Raw genomic sequence first — 17,384 nt, forward strand, 5'->3', positions numbered from 1 at the left:
ACTATAAGAAAAAGAAAAAAACAAATAATGAACTAAAAAGATGTCTTCACCACAGCAAAGCTGTATAGTAACTACAAAAATCCTGGATCACAGCAAATTTTATAAATTTTATGTGTTTCAAAAGGTCTCTGATGTAACCAAATTTATACCATGATAATTACGTTAAGATTTTTAGTAATAGACATCAGTGACCTTTGGTAGTTGTCTGCTCTATGGTCGGGTTGTTGTCTCTTTGGCACATTCCCCATTTCCATTCTCATTTTATCCCAAACCTAATATACAATCTGACGTAACTAATTCCTAAATTAATAACAAAGCTTTCACCACCATCTACAAATGAACTTCTTGCATTCTATATATGCTTAAATCAGACAAGCATTTTTCAAAGCTTATACTTGTTCAAGTTACCTACATATATACGCTTACTAACTTTTATCTGGGACATACTGTATTGAATATAATAGTCTTAGCTGTAATGGTTTAAGTTATTGTTTATGTTTCACTCTTCAAGTAATAATATGAAACAATTAAGCTGTATCATTGGGTCAATAGTGCAACAGAAAGTAGACGTTATAATTATCCTCTTTAATAACATGTTTCTATTCTTTACGAAGAAAATTAACATTTCTTATACATTTAAAATGAACGATACTGTAATGTTAGACAAGTGTATTTCTTATAGGAACTCACTCGTGCTTAAAACGCGGAAGTGGCAAAATATTGAAAACATTATTGAAAAAACAGTATGTCTTAATTGACATTTTCTGAGCTAAAGTTCTTGTAATGATTTAGCACCCGTTGATTCTTGCATTTAAAAGACGATCGTTTGCATATCATTAAATACGATAATTGAATCAAAGTATGTTTTGCAATGGCACCATACCACTAGTCTAGAAAAAAGATAGATCCAGTCACCAGTCTAGAATAAAGACACAACAGGTAATTTACAATGATTTGTCAATAAAGTGAATTATTTCCAAGGAATATCTTGAGATTTCTTAAAATGAAATATTGATATGTGTCAACATATTAATGTAGTATACAGTTTTTACTAATATAATAAACTGTGATTTTGTCTTTAGTAAATAAACAGGTACTTGTTGTTTATTTTCTAATCAGCGTGTGTAGTGTGTTTGACAAGTCAGGCAATGAATGCACATCCTTTTACATAATTATATTATACTAGAACACAGACAAACCCACTAAAATTCACGGTATCACGGCTACATGGTAGAACTTTGAGGTTCTTGCAATATATTTAGCAGTGTTATACGTCTGCTAATAATATGACGGAAATTATAAGAAATGTCCCAAGATGTCTTGAAAGATTTCGGGAAAATATTAACAAGAACACCATAAAAGAAAAAGAAATGAATAAAACAAATTATGTCAAAGCAGTGTTTTTTTTTAAAGAAAGAAACAGTTCACTATGGTCATTAATGACATGTCATAAAACACAAACATGGTAAAATAGATAAGCATCATGCATAAAGCAGAAGAAACAAGCTAAAACCACATTTTACTACAGCTGACAATGAGACAAAAAAAAGTAAAATCACAAAAATACTGAACTCCGAGAAAAATTCAAAACGTAAAGTCCCTAACCAAATGGCAAAATCAAAAGATAAAACACATCAATCGAATGGACAACAACTGTCATATTCCTGACTTGACACAGGCATTTTAAAATGTAGAAAGTGGTAGATTGAATTTGGTTTAATAGCGCTAAATGATGACAGTCGCATCAAATTCCATTATATTCACAACGATGTAATGAGTGATATGACATGTAAATCGACCTTAACCGCTCTGTTAAAGTTATAATCATAACGAATTCGAAATCAGCAATCAAATTTCAATTCAATGAGACGGAAAATAAAAGCAAAGTAAATGTGCAAGTTTATCTTGATCGACTGTGAAGAAAAATTATAATTTAAAAAAAAAAGGTAAACTGGAAAACGAGATTATACTGGATAAGGACATTTTGCCTTGCAACAAACCCTCTATGGACTCCTCGAAGAGATAATGCAAAAAACGTCATCATAGATACCATGTTTGAAATTTTGTATTTGCGCCAGAAGAGCGTCCCGTCTACAAAAGAATCACCAGTGACGCTCGAATCAAGTGTTTGTTAACATGCAGAGTTATCATACTCTTCTAAATATGTCTGCTTGTTTATATATAACGAGCTAACAAACTGATGCCCTTCTTAGAATGTGTTTCCGATAAGAACACTTTATAATTTGCAGTGGCGGATCAATGCATTTGAATGGGGACATATAGTCGGAAATCCCGCCCCTCCTTTTGTCCTGGGTTGGGAACCCCCTTTTGAAAATGGCTGGATCCGCCCCTGGTTTGGCTTCCCCGAAGGCCTTTACTTATTATAAAACTCTTAAAAACAATCACTTGAAACAAAGCTTCACTAAAATAATGATAAACAAGAATGTGTCCCCAGAACACGGATGCCCCATCCGAACTATCATTTTCTATGTTCAGTGGACCGTGAAAATGGGAGAAAATCTCTAATTTGACATCTATAATACTAAAATTACGAGGTCCAATTTGTCAGCCGTCATCACGTAAAAACGACGAATCACAGACTTCAACTTTATATATAACTAATATAGTACAAAGGTGTAGATTAAAAATTACACCACTCCAGGCCCTTTTGTTTTCCACGTAATTAATATTGCCAATAATTAAGAAGTTCCGGGTCGAGTCCGCTACCGATACCAATAGTATATTCACCTGTTACCTATTACCTTATCTGTACGTTCCGCATCTGACAGGCGCACCACCAAACGTTGTATTCAGGATTAATATGCTATATACACGGGTCATAACCACAGGGTTGACACTACTAAATTGTCAAATTGTTACCTATTGTAGTATTTTAATCAGTAAGACTTTCTAAGATAACAATACGAATACTAAAAATCTGGACTAAAAAGAAGGCGTATAGGTACAGTTTTCAATTTGTTAGTGGGCATGACGTAAAACAGCGAAGCAAAGAATTCAACTTTATTTATAACTTATATAGGACAATGCTGTTGATTAAAAAATACTTCATTCCAGGACCTTTTGTTTTCCAAATAATTAATATTATTGTTTCAGTTCGACGGGTTCAAACAGAAGGACTTGAAAGCAGAGAAAAACTGTGTATCTTATAATCGGCATGACTTTATCAGATGACAATACTAATACTAAAATAAGGCTTGCACATAGTTATATACTTTAATTCAGTCACGAACCCGTGATATCACGGGTGTGTTCTAGTTTAAATTAAAAAGATCATATCATAGGGAACATATGTACTACGTTTCAAGTTGATTGGACTTCAATTTCATCAAAAACTACCTCGACCAAAAACTTTAACCTGAAGCGGGACAGACAGACGGACAGACGGACGGACGGACGGACGAACGAACAGACGGATGTACAGACCTGAAAACATAATGTCCATAAATGGGGCATAAAAATATTCGCAAATCAACTTATTTATATATATATATAAATTACCACGAAGCATATTATTATAGACAAATAATTGTTTTTCGTGAATTTCTTTTTATAGTGTGATAGTATACAATGGAATTTAACATTGCTTTTTATTTTCAATTTATTTTCAACTTATTCGGTTTTTATTTTTACAGCATGCGCGAGTGATGATTGGTATTTAGTTTTCGGAACATCATATTCTAATATTTGTTTTAATTGGCTTTTAATTAAGTGTTCAGTAACTGCAAGTTCTCTATATATATATTTATATCGGTGGTTTGTGTATAGTCTTTTGTTAGTTTTTTTGTGCTCTGTATCGATCTGATGAGTCAATTCTTTATCAACTGGTTTTACAGTTTTTTTATGATGTTGTGCTGTTTCTCCACTTTCCGATGTAATTGGATTAGACGAGCGCTCGCAAACGTGTTTAAACCTGTTCTGTATGTGACTGTACAAAGACTGAACTTGTTATTCAGCAGTTTCGTTAGTTGCTGCAACTATATTTAATTTTCGTTTTCTTGTTTTATACATAAATAAGACCGTTGGTTTTCACGTTCATTTTTTATATTTGGCATGTCCCAGCTTTTTTCTATGTTGTACGTGTTTAACTCATTGTAAATTGCTATATGATGAACAAAACTTTCTTACGCAGTCAAAATCATTATGAACACAGAAAAATATTTACATTATAATGACTTGTGTATAGATTGCCAATGAGACAAATCTCTATTAAAACGATGTTAACTATTAAAATTCAAAAAAGTCATGCGTCCGAAGCTCTTTTCTAAATTAACTTCCATCAGGAACGCTCAAAGTCAAATATTTGAATCAGTTGATGAGCTATAATATTAAACAAAATAAAAGGACATACAAATAGTCAAATCCATTCAAAGTCAACCAAATCATAATTCATCTGTTCCTGATGGAATTGAAACCATAGTTTCTTATATTTCATAAGCTATTTAAACTTTCACTTTACTTTAAAAAAAAAAAATAATACATGATTCTGAAACAAAAAGAACTTCATAATACAAATACGTATCCCTTCAGTAAGGTCCTGTGATTACAACATTGATTAAAACAACGACATTATTAAAATACAAAGAACTATAACGAAAACAATCATAACAGACACAAACCAGCTACAACCCCTGAGCACAAGCCGATGGCTTGGGATAAGCGTATTATAAGAATGTATCTGGTTTAACATGTTTGTGAGTGCTCAACTCCTACTCTACCTGGGCCATTTTATTGACATAGAAGTACACGTCATATACATGTAATATTTCAAACTTAATGTCAGTACTCCTTTCAAATTTACCTATTCTAAAATATTTTTTAAACACCTAGGTTGCAATTGTTTTAAATCACGTGACTTATATCCTGGTTACAATGACGTAGTCGAACTGTCATTTATAGGGAACATCAAAAGTAGTTTAGCAAAAACAAAACTTAATCATTTGAATCGAAACAGCATATGTATTTTTTTTTATTTAAGTGTTTTAATTTCTAATTCCACAAAATCTGAGGCATTTCATTTCCCAAATAACTTCCTTGTTCCCAATTGTACTTACTTTTCTCATATTTTGGCTTTTGATTAAGTGTAATCATATGTCAAAGAAAAAAACCCCAAATAAACCAAACAAAATGCAAATAAGACAACCGCCTTAATCATGATTTGTGATGAATTGCCAGTACCGAAAGCCATTTCTCTCCCCAAATAAAAACCACAAAAAAAAGGTTGAACGAATAGCCCAGGCAATTAGTGTTGTTCATTTTTGACAATAGACAATACTCTATTCTTAAACCCCAGACTCATCGGTGTACAAGAGGACATCATATATACACGTAAACCCATTTTTATACTTAATACATTTACACCACTAAACATAATAATGCATGCACATGGTTAAATACAGCAAAATGTCAATTTACAAATTACCATAACATTCAACTCAAAACAGACAACATAAATCATAAATATCGTGCAAGTATTTTTAAAAATACTGCTAAATTTGGTAAAGTTTTACACGAAGAAAGGTTAAAAGCTGTGTCAATTTGTACTCCGTTGGATTTGCAGTATACTATTGTGGTATATATTTATTTCTAAGCAGTTTTATTTCCTGATTTTGACATTTGAATAGATAATGAATCTCCTATTCCATTTCCACAGAGATGACAAATTCGCTCATTTTTTTGTATTCCAGACCATCTTCCCGTCTCTACAGGAAAATTTTTAATTTGAGCATCTAAATTTTGCTATATAAATCCTGTCACATGACTTCAACTTTGTCAACTAGGTTTCCAAACGAGATATTTTGAGAAATATTGCTGTTGTGAAATAACTTTAAACTGTAATTACTACTGGCCAATGAGAAACATTAAGGTCCTCCGATACCTTGAAATTTATCGTTGCTATGTATTTTTACATATAAACATTTTCAAATATGTAAAAGAACACTTAAAACAAAATTGAACAAGTTCAGTATCCATATAAAACTTTTTATGATATTTCAATGAATATCAGACATACATTGTTTCAACACTGATACCTAGCCCTCTCCAAAACAAAATAAAAATGAGTCTTTCTGGTCATTGTTATATCAATATGCGTAGCATTAACAACAGAACATGAGTGAGTTCCAAGTACCAATAAAAAAAACTTGTCAACTATAATCCTAATCAGAATTTTGAAAATGACCCTGAAAGTAAAATAAATTAATTCGAAAAATGTCCTATCACTTTTGCCTCTTTTTTGGCCAAATACAGATTTCCAGATACATGAATTTGTATAAGATTCAACATAATATGGTGATATATAAAACAAAAAGAAAACATTCATTGTTCGTGATCTAGCACCAATTGAACCAATTCTTGATTTTTTACCATCCAATTTTAATTGAACGTAATAATTCATTAATATTAATAATAACAATATGACTTTAAAGGTATTCCATAATGTCGGATTTGATTATTTGTGGTCCATGTGGTTATGCGGACAATAGTAGAAACGCAGAGAAGTGGTGTACGGCTTGTGGGGAGGGACTATGTACAGATTGTGAACAAGTTCATAAATCTATCGGAACAACAAGGAATCACAGGCTTATATCTACCGACGACTTCCGTCAGATAAAAAATATTTCCATCAGCCTTTCCTGCAAAGGCCATGACAAGCGACTAGAACTTTATTGTAAAACACATGATGTTGCAGTTTGTTTAGGTTGCGTGCCATCTCATCATAGGGCATGTTCGGACGTCATTCCTTTAGAGAAAGCTGCTGAAAATGCTAAAAATTCAACTGCACTGGATGATTTAGAGGATACCTTAACCATAGCATTAAAAAGTCTTCAACAAATCATAATCGACCGTGCTGCATGCATGGAGAATTAAGAAGATCAGAAGCAAACCATAAAAAATTAGTTAACGACACTCGCGCAAAAATAATGAAAAAGTTATCTATAATCTTAATCAGAATTTTTAAAATGACCATGGAAGTAAAATAAATTAATTCGAAAAAAGTCCAATCACTTTTACTTCGTTTTTGCCAAAACGTCGTGTACGAAATATATAACACCCTTCTTCCAGATACATGAATTTGTATAAGATTCAACATGTTATGGTGATATAAAAACAGAGGAAAACATTCATTGTTCGTGATCTAACACCAATTGAACCAATTCTTAATTCTATACCATCCAATTTTATTTGATCGTTATAATTCACTTATGTTTATCAAACAACAATATGATTTTACAGGTATTCCATCATGTTGGAATTTATTTGTTGTGGTCCATGTGGTTATTCTGGCAATAATAGAGACGTACAGAAGTGGTGTACAGTTTGTTATAGGGATTATACACAGATTGTGAACAAGTTCATAAATCTATTAGAACTACAAGGAATCACAGACTCATATCCACCGATGACTTCCGTCAGATAAAAAATATTTCCATCAGCCTTTCCTGCAAAGACCATGCCAAGCGACTAGAACTTTATTGTAAAACAGATGATGTTGCAGTTTGTTTAGGTTGCGTTCCATCTCATCATAGGGCATGTTCGGACGTCATTCCTTTCGAGAAAGCTGCTGAAAATGCTAAAAATTCAACTGCACTGGCTGATTTAGAGGACACCTTAACAATAGCATTAAAAAAACTTCAACAAATCATAAACGACCGTGCTGCATCAATGGAGAATTTGGAAGGTCAGAAGCAAACCATTAAAAATTAAGTCAATGATACTCGCGCAAAAATAATGAAAATATTAGAAGAAAAACTTTTTTTGAGTTAGAAACACAACATGGTAAATGTAAATTCGAACTAAACAAACTTTTAAACCGTTTGAAAAACTCAGAACGAGATTTGAATTGTCTAAAAGAGCAAACATCACAATAGAAATCATTTGCATCCGAAATTGAACTTTTCCTGGGAAGCGTCAGGTCAACAAAACAGTCTTTAAAGAAGTAGAATCTGTCAAAGAACGAATCAAGTCTGTACCGAACTATGAACTCAACTTACAGTTACACACTTCTATCCTTGCGTTAATGAAAGAAGTAGATGAGCTTGGGGGAATATCAGTTAAGAAAACTACCATTAGTGTACCGTTCAAATAAGCAAAGATTGATCAAGCCCAAATACAGATTCGAGTGCTCGAAATGGAAACCATTAATAACATCCACTTAAAGTTGAAGAAGAGATTTAAAGTGAATAAAAAAGGTTTAATCATGTGGTTGTCTGAATGCACCATGTTATCGAATGGTAATGTGTTGTTTGCAGATTACTGTGGAAGTAATGTTCTTATGGAGTATAATGATGGTAAACATATCCGTGACATACCATGTTCTAACCAACCGTTTGATTTAACAGTTATAGACACTGACCGTATTGCTGTCACATATGGAACTAAAAAGTATGTAGAGATTTTGAATATAAAGAACAATACTGTCGAGAAGAAAGTTAAATTTAATAATAACTGTTACGGAATATCATACCAGAACAATAAACTATTCATCAGTTCGTTCTTCTCAGAAGAACTGTATTATGAAAGAAGTATACTACTCTGTTAAATTATTTGGACTTCAATTTAGACAGACAATGTTTTCTGATTTTTATGAACTATCTCTATTTTGTCCGAATTGCAAATCCTAGCTTTTTTTTTACCAAAATTACTTTAATTTTTAAATTTTACAGCAATACAACAAAAAACTAAATGAAATGGGATACAGTAAGCTTGATATATATCTAAGATATCTGCATAGTTTGATGACAATCCAAGTTGATTTGAAAAAGTTATAAAAAAAATTAAAGATGCCTATCTGAATTTTTATATAATAATTTTTTTTTTACATATATTATAAAATTAAATTCTTTCATTTCACAGCAATAAATCAAACTACCTAATAAGCTTGAATTTTGTAAGATCAATATTTAATTTAGTTAGATGGGCTGATTTACACCAGTCAAAAACTAAATTTGAAGGTCAAGACTAGTCGAGACAGGTCGAGACTGGTTGAGACTGAGTCGAGACAGGTCGAGCATTGGTCAAGACCATTTCAGACTACACAAAGATCATCAAGTACTGAATCAGACTTATTAGTTTGGGGTACGTGTTGCTCAGTTTTTAGTTTTATATTCTTTTTTTTGTGTACTACTGTTTTTCTTTTGGTCTTTTTCATTTTAGCCTTGGCGTTGTCTGTTTATTTTCGACTTTTTGAAGGTATCTCATGTATCTTTCAACTATGTTTTTCAATAGTTCTTCCTTATTAATTCAATCAAATATTACGTTGAGTTAAAATCGTATGTACATTGAGGAGGTCAGTCAATATGAAAAAATAATAATCTTATATATGCTTTAAATGAGATACATATTCAGGCATTGGTAGACTTTATTTTAGAGAATTGTCTCATTGGCAATCATGTGAAATCTCCCTTTTCATGCTGAGATAAATGAATCACCAAAATTTTCAATATAATAGAAAAGAAATGAAGGGATTATTATTATATACTTGATTATTGACATTAATGTCATTATTGAAAATTTCATAAAATTTCAATAAAAAAGACTACAACATTACGTTGGCTAGTAAGAGTGATAAAGAAAGTATGAAAACAAAAGAAAGGAGTATGAAAGTCAGTGGTTGTTTGTAATATTTGTTAAAAAAATAGTCTGTTGTTATTTATGTATTACTGTTATTTTGTTTATTTTCTTTGGTTATATCTTCTGACATCAGACTCAGACTTCTCTTGAACTGAATTTTAATGTGCGTATTGTTATGCGTTTACTTTTCTACATTGACTAGAGGTATAGGCGGAGGGTTGAGATCTCACAAACATGTTTAACCCCGCCGCATTTTTGCGCCTGTCCCAAGTCAGGAGCCTCTGGCCTTTGTTAGTCTTGTATAATTTTAATTTTGGTTTCTTGTGTACAATTTGGAGTTTAGTATGGCGTTCATTATCACTGATTTAGTATATATATTTTTGTTTAGGGGCCATCTGAAGGACGCCTCCGGTTGCGTGAATTTCTCGCTGCATTGACCTATTGTAGACCTTTTGCTGTTGTCTGTTCAATGGTCGGGTTGTTGTCTCTTTAATACATTCCTCATTTCCATTCTAAATGTAATCTTCAACTTCGTACTTTATTAGGCCTTTGAAACATTTTTGGATTCGAACGTCACTGATGTCTGGTTACAAAATTTATTCACCTTTTAATTTTCTTTTCAAGCAAAACTAATGATTTATCCCGATTAGTCCACGTTGCAGAACCTGCTTTATTAATTTGCTTTCATTAGTTTTAGGTATGTGACCAAACAATAATGTTATTCCAGATATGAATTGTTTAAAGATATTTTTCCAATTCTTATTGTCCTAATCCTCATTTGGCCTTATCCCTATAGATTTTACTAACCCTCTATGGATGTCAGTAGCAAACCATATTACTTTTAATATCATCCTTTATACACGAACTAGATTAATAAAACGTAAGAAGACTTTGATGCTGAGTTACATATATGTTTTTCGTTAATTAGTTTGTAAGGAGTATACAGCAGAAGTAGATAATGTTTTTTTCAGTGACTCCACCAATCGGATATCTTTTCAAGAGAACATGATTAGTAGATACATTAAAGGTGGACTATTAATCTGCAGTTATTATATACAGACATCTGGTTATAAACTATATTGGCACACAGAGACCTGCATAAGAGTGGATAAAAGAACAAAAATTTAAAGCTTTAAAACATATCCTTTCTGCCAGTCAATTTTTTAGAAATCGGAAAATTCTTGACTCATTCATATCATCTGACGACATGCTCTTTGACAATGTTCACCTGCAACTTTTATAGGCATCCTATCTCTCGTATGTTTATAGAAATAACTATATAAAACTTTCCAAAACGAAAATACTAACATGACCTTTGTATTAGTTGAAACAGTAGAGTCGTAATATATGTCGATTTATTGAGGCAGTAATAAAACTTTCATATTGAAAATGTAAAGTGAAGGTACTAGCAAACATCATAAATTATATTTTATAGAGGTTTAAACATCCTTAAAAACAAGTCATCTTGTTCATATGGTAGAGGACACACGTCTTGCTGAAAAAGTATATTTTTTTTCTTCATGTTTTTGTTATACTTCATCATTAATAATTGCTAGTTTTGCTATCGAGACGATTTAATTTTTATTTCGAGATAAATTTATCTTTACGTTTCTCGGAGGATAAAAGTAGATTTAACAACTTAGACAAGCCGTCTCTTCGAGTACTTAACATGTTCAGTTAGCCAAATCTGCTTTAGGAGAGATATATATAGAGAGAGTACAAATTGATAAAGAGTCGTGGTGTCTTAGTTTGCAAACATATACATAATTTGCTAGATTGCAGCATCTTTGTGAATTCAGCGATTAAAATACTGACAATTCATTATTATTCGCAGGGGTTGAGAAGTTGGTTGTAACTTATTTTTGTGGTTAAATTCATATGTTGAACAGAGTATAAATTTTAATACGTTTGCATTCAGCCCTTTGCAATTCCATGAATAAAAAAACCCAATGAAAATACAATTTTGTGTAACTAAATAGAACTGCAAAAAATGTGTCCAGTTCTTTTAAAAATATTTAAATATATCATAGTTCGTTGAATTGTGTTGTATCTTTCAATTAGTATATAACATGTTTGTAAGAGTGTGATAGAGTCGCCTTCGGTGCGCATGAATGGAAAGATACACTTATGGATCCTTCAGGCAATGAGTTTATAATAAGACATAACTATTTGATTGTAACCGTCAACAAAATTGTAACCGTTTTAAATTTTAAATATTAAACAAGGACAACATATTAAAAAAAATACTGAATTCCTTTTGAAACAATTTCAGAATACATATCATTTGTGATTTATATTTTTTATCTAACGCTACTTTAATAAGGTAGTTTAAGATTTCATGATGGACCAAATATTAAATAAATAATATTGGACTTCAATATATCAGCAAACAGCCTGACAAATGTAACTTGTCACCGTGTAAACATGTCAGACGTATCTCTCGATTATTTATATCTCTAGCATTTATTATCTAATAATGATTGTTCAATATCTACAATGCAGTTTTATAACACATTTTATTTGTTTCTCTCTCAAGTCCCCTTTGCTGAACTTTTGTCATATTTTTTCTCTCTCTAATGCTCTACACTCGTTATTTAGATTAATAAGACAGATAAACTAACTACGTATCATCTTTTCATTTTTCTTAAGTTTTTCATCATTTCTATTCTATCTTTTCTTGTGAGTACATGGTTTGTCATAGGTGATATTTGTTTTACGAAGAATAGGCTAACACAATAACCCATTTATAAAATTACTCACTCAAACAGCTTCAACTTCTATTTTTTATGTGATCTTTGTGAAAAAGGTCAATAAATAGTGGTTTGTTTTCTCTCGAGGATGAATGCTTAACTGAATGGACTAGATTTTCCTTAAACATTCTGGTGATCTATACATATGTGTAAGGTATTTATTCGTAGGAAATTCAGTGTTTGACATACTCTTATGTATACTCTCGTCTCGTTATTGATAATCGTTATATGTTGACGTATGTATTTTATCCATTTGGTTGGTGTCGTCTCTTTAATATATACTACACAGGTCCATGAAATTTTGAATATTGACTTACAAAAGTATAAACAAAAGATGTATTCTAAGAGCGTAAGTCGATAAAACCTGATCAGGAAAAACGATCCACTATACCACTGTTTTTGAAGGAACAATCGTTGATAGGAAAAAAAATATCAGCAATATAAGAATTACAAATGAATCAAATTGGCCGAAATTCTTCAATGTGTTTGTCGTTTGAGAAAACTCTATGGCACACCCCAAGAGCTTTCTTTAATTTGCCTAAATCCGAAAATCTTAAATACAAGCACTTGAAAAAATGTGTATACATACTTAAGCTGGATAACTAAAGTAACCTTATGGCTGGATAACTAAAGTAACCAAATGGCTGTTGTCTGCTCTATGGTCGGGTGGTTGTCGCTTTGACATATTCACCATTTCCTTTCTCAATTTTATTAGAATCATATTTTTATGTGCATTTTTAAGATGTTGTGTTGTTACACCACTGTCCGAGGTTATCGGGATAGATGAGCCCTCGCAAACGTGTTTACAAACGTTATGTACCAGTACATGCCTGTCCCAAGTTTAAGCTTGTTATTCAGCAGTTGTTGTTTGTGTTTAACTCATTGTTGAATGTTGACAATTGTGTCATTAACTATCATTACTAACAAAGCAAGATATATTCATAATAATGAGTTGTGGAAAATTGCCGAAGCGACTAGTTTCCATTAGGACGATAATAACAATAAAAAACAAAAAAAAAACCCAAAAAAACAACACGTTATAAATGTCTTGCTTCCGAAGCGTTTTTCTGTATTAAACTTCTCCAGGAACGATCAAAGCCGAATATTTATAACCGTTGATGATCTATTTGACTAAAAAGGACCTAAATAAAGACAAATCAATTTAAAGTCAGCCCGAGATATATCGATCTCTTGGTCACCTGCGTCTGAGGGAATTAAAACCTAATTATTTTTCTCTATTTTCAAAAGTTATTAACGACAAGTCACCATACGATCCTCTATCATTAGAAAGGTCTAGTGATGACAGTTTATTGACAAAGAAATACGCATTTCAAACTTTATATCAAAATACCATTTTAATTAAGTTGATTCCATAAAAGAAAGAATAAAGTCTGTCGAGATATATGCAATGGACTTACAGTTGTATCCTTCTATCATCGCTTTTATGGGATAGGTCAGATAGGGGAAATTTCAGTTAAGAAGACTACCACTAGTTCAAAGTAGCAAAGATAGATCAAGCCCAGATATAACTTCAAGTGCTCGATATGAAAACCATTAACAACATCAAAATCATATTGAGAAAAAGATTTGACGTGGCTCTCTGGATGCATCAAATGGTAATGTGTTGATTGCTGATAATCGTTGAAGTAAAGTAATAATGGAGTTTAGTGAAACGGCAAACATATATGTGACATACAATGCTCAAACAGACCATTTGATGTAATAGCCATAGACACTGACCGTATTGCTATAACATATGGAAATTGTCAGTACATAGAGATTTTAAACATGAAAAACAATAACGTCGAGAAAAAAAAATTGATACAGTTTGCAATGGAATATCATACCAGGAGAGTAAACTATTTATCATTTCAGGGGGCATTGTTATAACAGATATAACAGGAAAACTATTACACATTAAGAGTTGACTTCGGATTATACTTAGAAACAACTATTGATATAATTTATTATACCGTAGAAAATGATCAAACCGTACATTGTATCTCCATGACAGGTGAAGAAATATGGGTATATAAGGTGGAATCGTTTTTCGAACCGTGGGGTATCACTGTGGATGATCATCAAAATATTTTTGTTGTCGATCGAAGTTCCTATTTGCTAACGCTTATACATCATGACGGGAGGGCAAGTAAAACACTACTAACCAAATTGGACAATATGTACTCACCAACTGCGCTACACTACAACAAAGACAAAAATATATTGATTTTGTTTAACAGGTATAAAGTTGCAGCTTTATACAATCTTCAATAGTTCATAAACATTAGTTCATATCCTTTCTTGCTGATAGAGATTTATTTCCCAGAGGGAATCACCAATCAAGTAGTCAGCACTTCTGTATTGACATGAGTTATCATTGATGTGTTCACAATCATAAATTAACTTTTAAACTTTGAAATACTAAGGCTTTTCTATCTCAGGAATAGATTACCTGTGTTTGGTCATCAGTGCACTTTTGCGCCTGTCCCAAGTCAGGAGCCTCTGGCCTTTGTTAGTCTTGTATTATTTTTAATTTTATTTTTTTGTGTACAATTTGGAATTTAGTATGGCGTTCATTATCACTGAACTAGTATATATATATTTGTTTAGGGGCCATCTGAAGGACGCCTCCGGTTGCGTGAATTTCTCGCTGCATTGACCTATTGTAGACCTTTTGCTGTTGTCTGTTGAATGGTCGGGTTGTTGTCTCTTTGATACATTCCTCATTTCCATTCTAAATGTAATCTTCAACTTCGTACTTTATTAGGCCTTTGAAACATTTTTGGATTCGAACGTCACTGATGTCTGGTTACAAAATTTAATCCTGGTATCTATGATTAGTTCAATTCTTAACATATAGGAATTTATATTTGTAAAATTTCTGTTTTTCATACCCCTTTACCCTAAGTATTGTTAACTTTTTCATCGTCTTGAATACTATAGTCCTAGTAAAGAAAAAAAAAAACCAACGAAAAAAGTAAAAAAATCTTTATTTGAATACTGGAACCAGGGATCAAACTCGTTACATTTTGCGTGTAGGGTACGAATTCGAACAGGCAACCTTCAACAGTATATTGGAATGCACCAAAACATATTTTTTACCTGAAATTGCTGAGCGATATAATTGAAATCCGACTTTTAAAGTGTTGTCCTGAATATTTGTAAAGCTTAAGTTAGTTTGCTGTGTGTTTAATCAGAGTTAAATGTGTCATCAGTGGGGAAAACAACAAATTTTAAGATATGATTATTTAATCAGTGTCCTTGTTAAAAACGAACTACTAGTAGTAATCTAAATCAAACCAAGAAGACTGCTTCACGTCTATTTCACACGCCGGTTTGTATAACATTGAAGATAATCTCTCCAACGGATAGAATATTTGTTATAGTACTTCGATACTACTGTATAAAGTAGTTGTTTTCTAAATTGAATTTCTAGTGTCGTCTTTAAAGAGAAAGTCTTCATTGTAATCAACAGCTGGAGCAAAAACTATCACAATACAACATACGTTTTCTTTCCTAAATGCTTGGGAAAATATTCCAGATAGACTATTAAAAGAAAACCAAGCGATACCTATAAGGACATCCATTCAAACTCATAAGTCGAAAATTAGTTAAAAGAAAAAAAAAGAAGACCAACAGACAAATAAGAGTATCCAAAATGCATAAAAACTAAAGACTGAGCTACACAAACCCCAACAAAATCGGGGAAAGTGGGAGGACAACTCTTCACAAGAGATCAAATGACACATAATTTAACAGCTATAGGCCACTGCATGTCCTTCAATCGTGAGCCCAGCTCATTATGAATAGTCAGCTATAAAAGGCCCCGAAATGTGTGATATAGTTTTTGAAACGGATATTCCATAACGGTCATCCAACTCGTGGTGGCGTCCATCAACCGACGATTTCAACTGCATATCACTTGGACCTCTTTGTTTAATAATTGCAACAACAGACTATCAAGGAAATTATGACAGAAAATACAAGCCCTCGAGGTATATTGGTTAATGCTAATTAAGTCACCCTCTTTAAATAAAGCCATTACTTACTTACTTAATATTGTATCAACTGAGAGATATATACTCCGTATGCAGTCACTGCTGGAATGTTGCGACATAGAATAGAAAGTTAACAATTCGGAAGTCGAAATCAGCTGTTTTGTTGTAAGGTTTCGGTTTCAACCGATACTTAGTGTCAACTGATAGGTGTTAGTCAAGATGTGAGGTTCACTCAACTGTATCTGTTAACCTTTATCTCATACTTTTATGATATATTTTTTATAACAGTTCAGTTGATAATAAACATCTGTTATAATTTTCACGTTGATATGACCACTGACTACCTTAAACCAAAACATGTAATCTAAAAACGGAACGGCGAGACGGACATAAAAAAAAGCATAAAACCAAGTTAAGTTTTTGTAACAGTTAGCACTCTATGGAAAACAAAATCGACCTTACACCGCCTATAAAATTTATAACCTAACAAAATCAATGATCAGATTTCAATATAATTGGACTGAGAAGAAATGCAACATAAATATGCAAAGTTTATATTGATCGCCTTTGATGAAAAATCAGAATTCGGGAAAATGAAAACTGTGAAAGAGGTTAAACTAAATAGTGTCATTTTTATCTTCGAACAAACCTCTATTGACTCTTCGAAGGTTTGTTAACATGCAGAGTTATCATACTCTTCCAAATATGACTGCTGTTTATACATTACGAGCTAGCAGTTTAATGGCCTTCTTAGATATTTTTGTTTCCTTCGAAAAGCACACTTTATAATTTGTCAACCACGAAGAGCATTTTTTTAATTTACATTAAAAAAACTCCTAAAAAACAACCAACTGAAACAAAGCTTTCCTTGTGGTTTACATTTTATATGGCTCTATACTTATAAATCCCTTCATTGTGTTATTGTTCTATGATATTTTGTTGTATTCTTGTCTTTCATTTTTGCTGATATGCTTTGTCTATATGCCTTTTTGTGTTCCTTTGTTACAATTGACGTTGCTCTGTACTTAGATATCCCGTCACTGTT

At 32.2% G+C, this 17,384-nt stretch overlaps 1 protein-coding gene across 1 annotated transcript; it reads left to right on the forward strand.

Annotated features, from left to right (window-relative positions):
• Window positions 1-6,456: 6,456 nt before the first annotated feature.
• Window positions 6,457-6,888, forward strand: LOC139515280 (tripartite motif-containing protein 29-like). The gene has a single exon (XM_071304846.1). It carries the CDS (start codon window positions 6,457-6,459, stop codon window positions 6,886-6,888), a length of 432 nt encoding a protein of 143 aa, XP_071160947.1.
• The last annotated feature ends 10,496 nt before the right edge of the window (window positions 6,889-17,384 follow it).

This window comes from Mytilus edulis, chromosome 3 (genome assembly GCF_963676685.1).
Source record: "Mytilus edulis chromosome 3, xbMytEdul2.2, whole genome shotgun sequence".
Classification (NCBI taxonomy): Eukaryota; Metazoa; Mollusca; class Bivalvia; order Mytilida; family Mytilidae; genus Mytilus; species Mytilus edulis.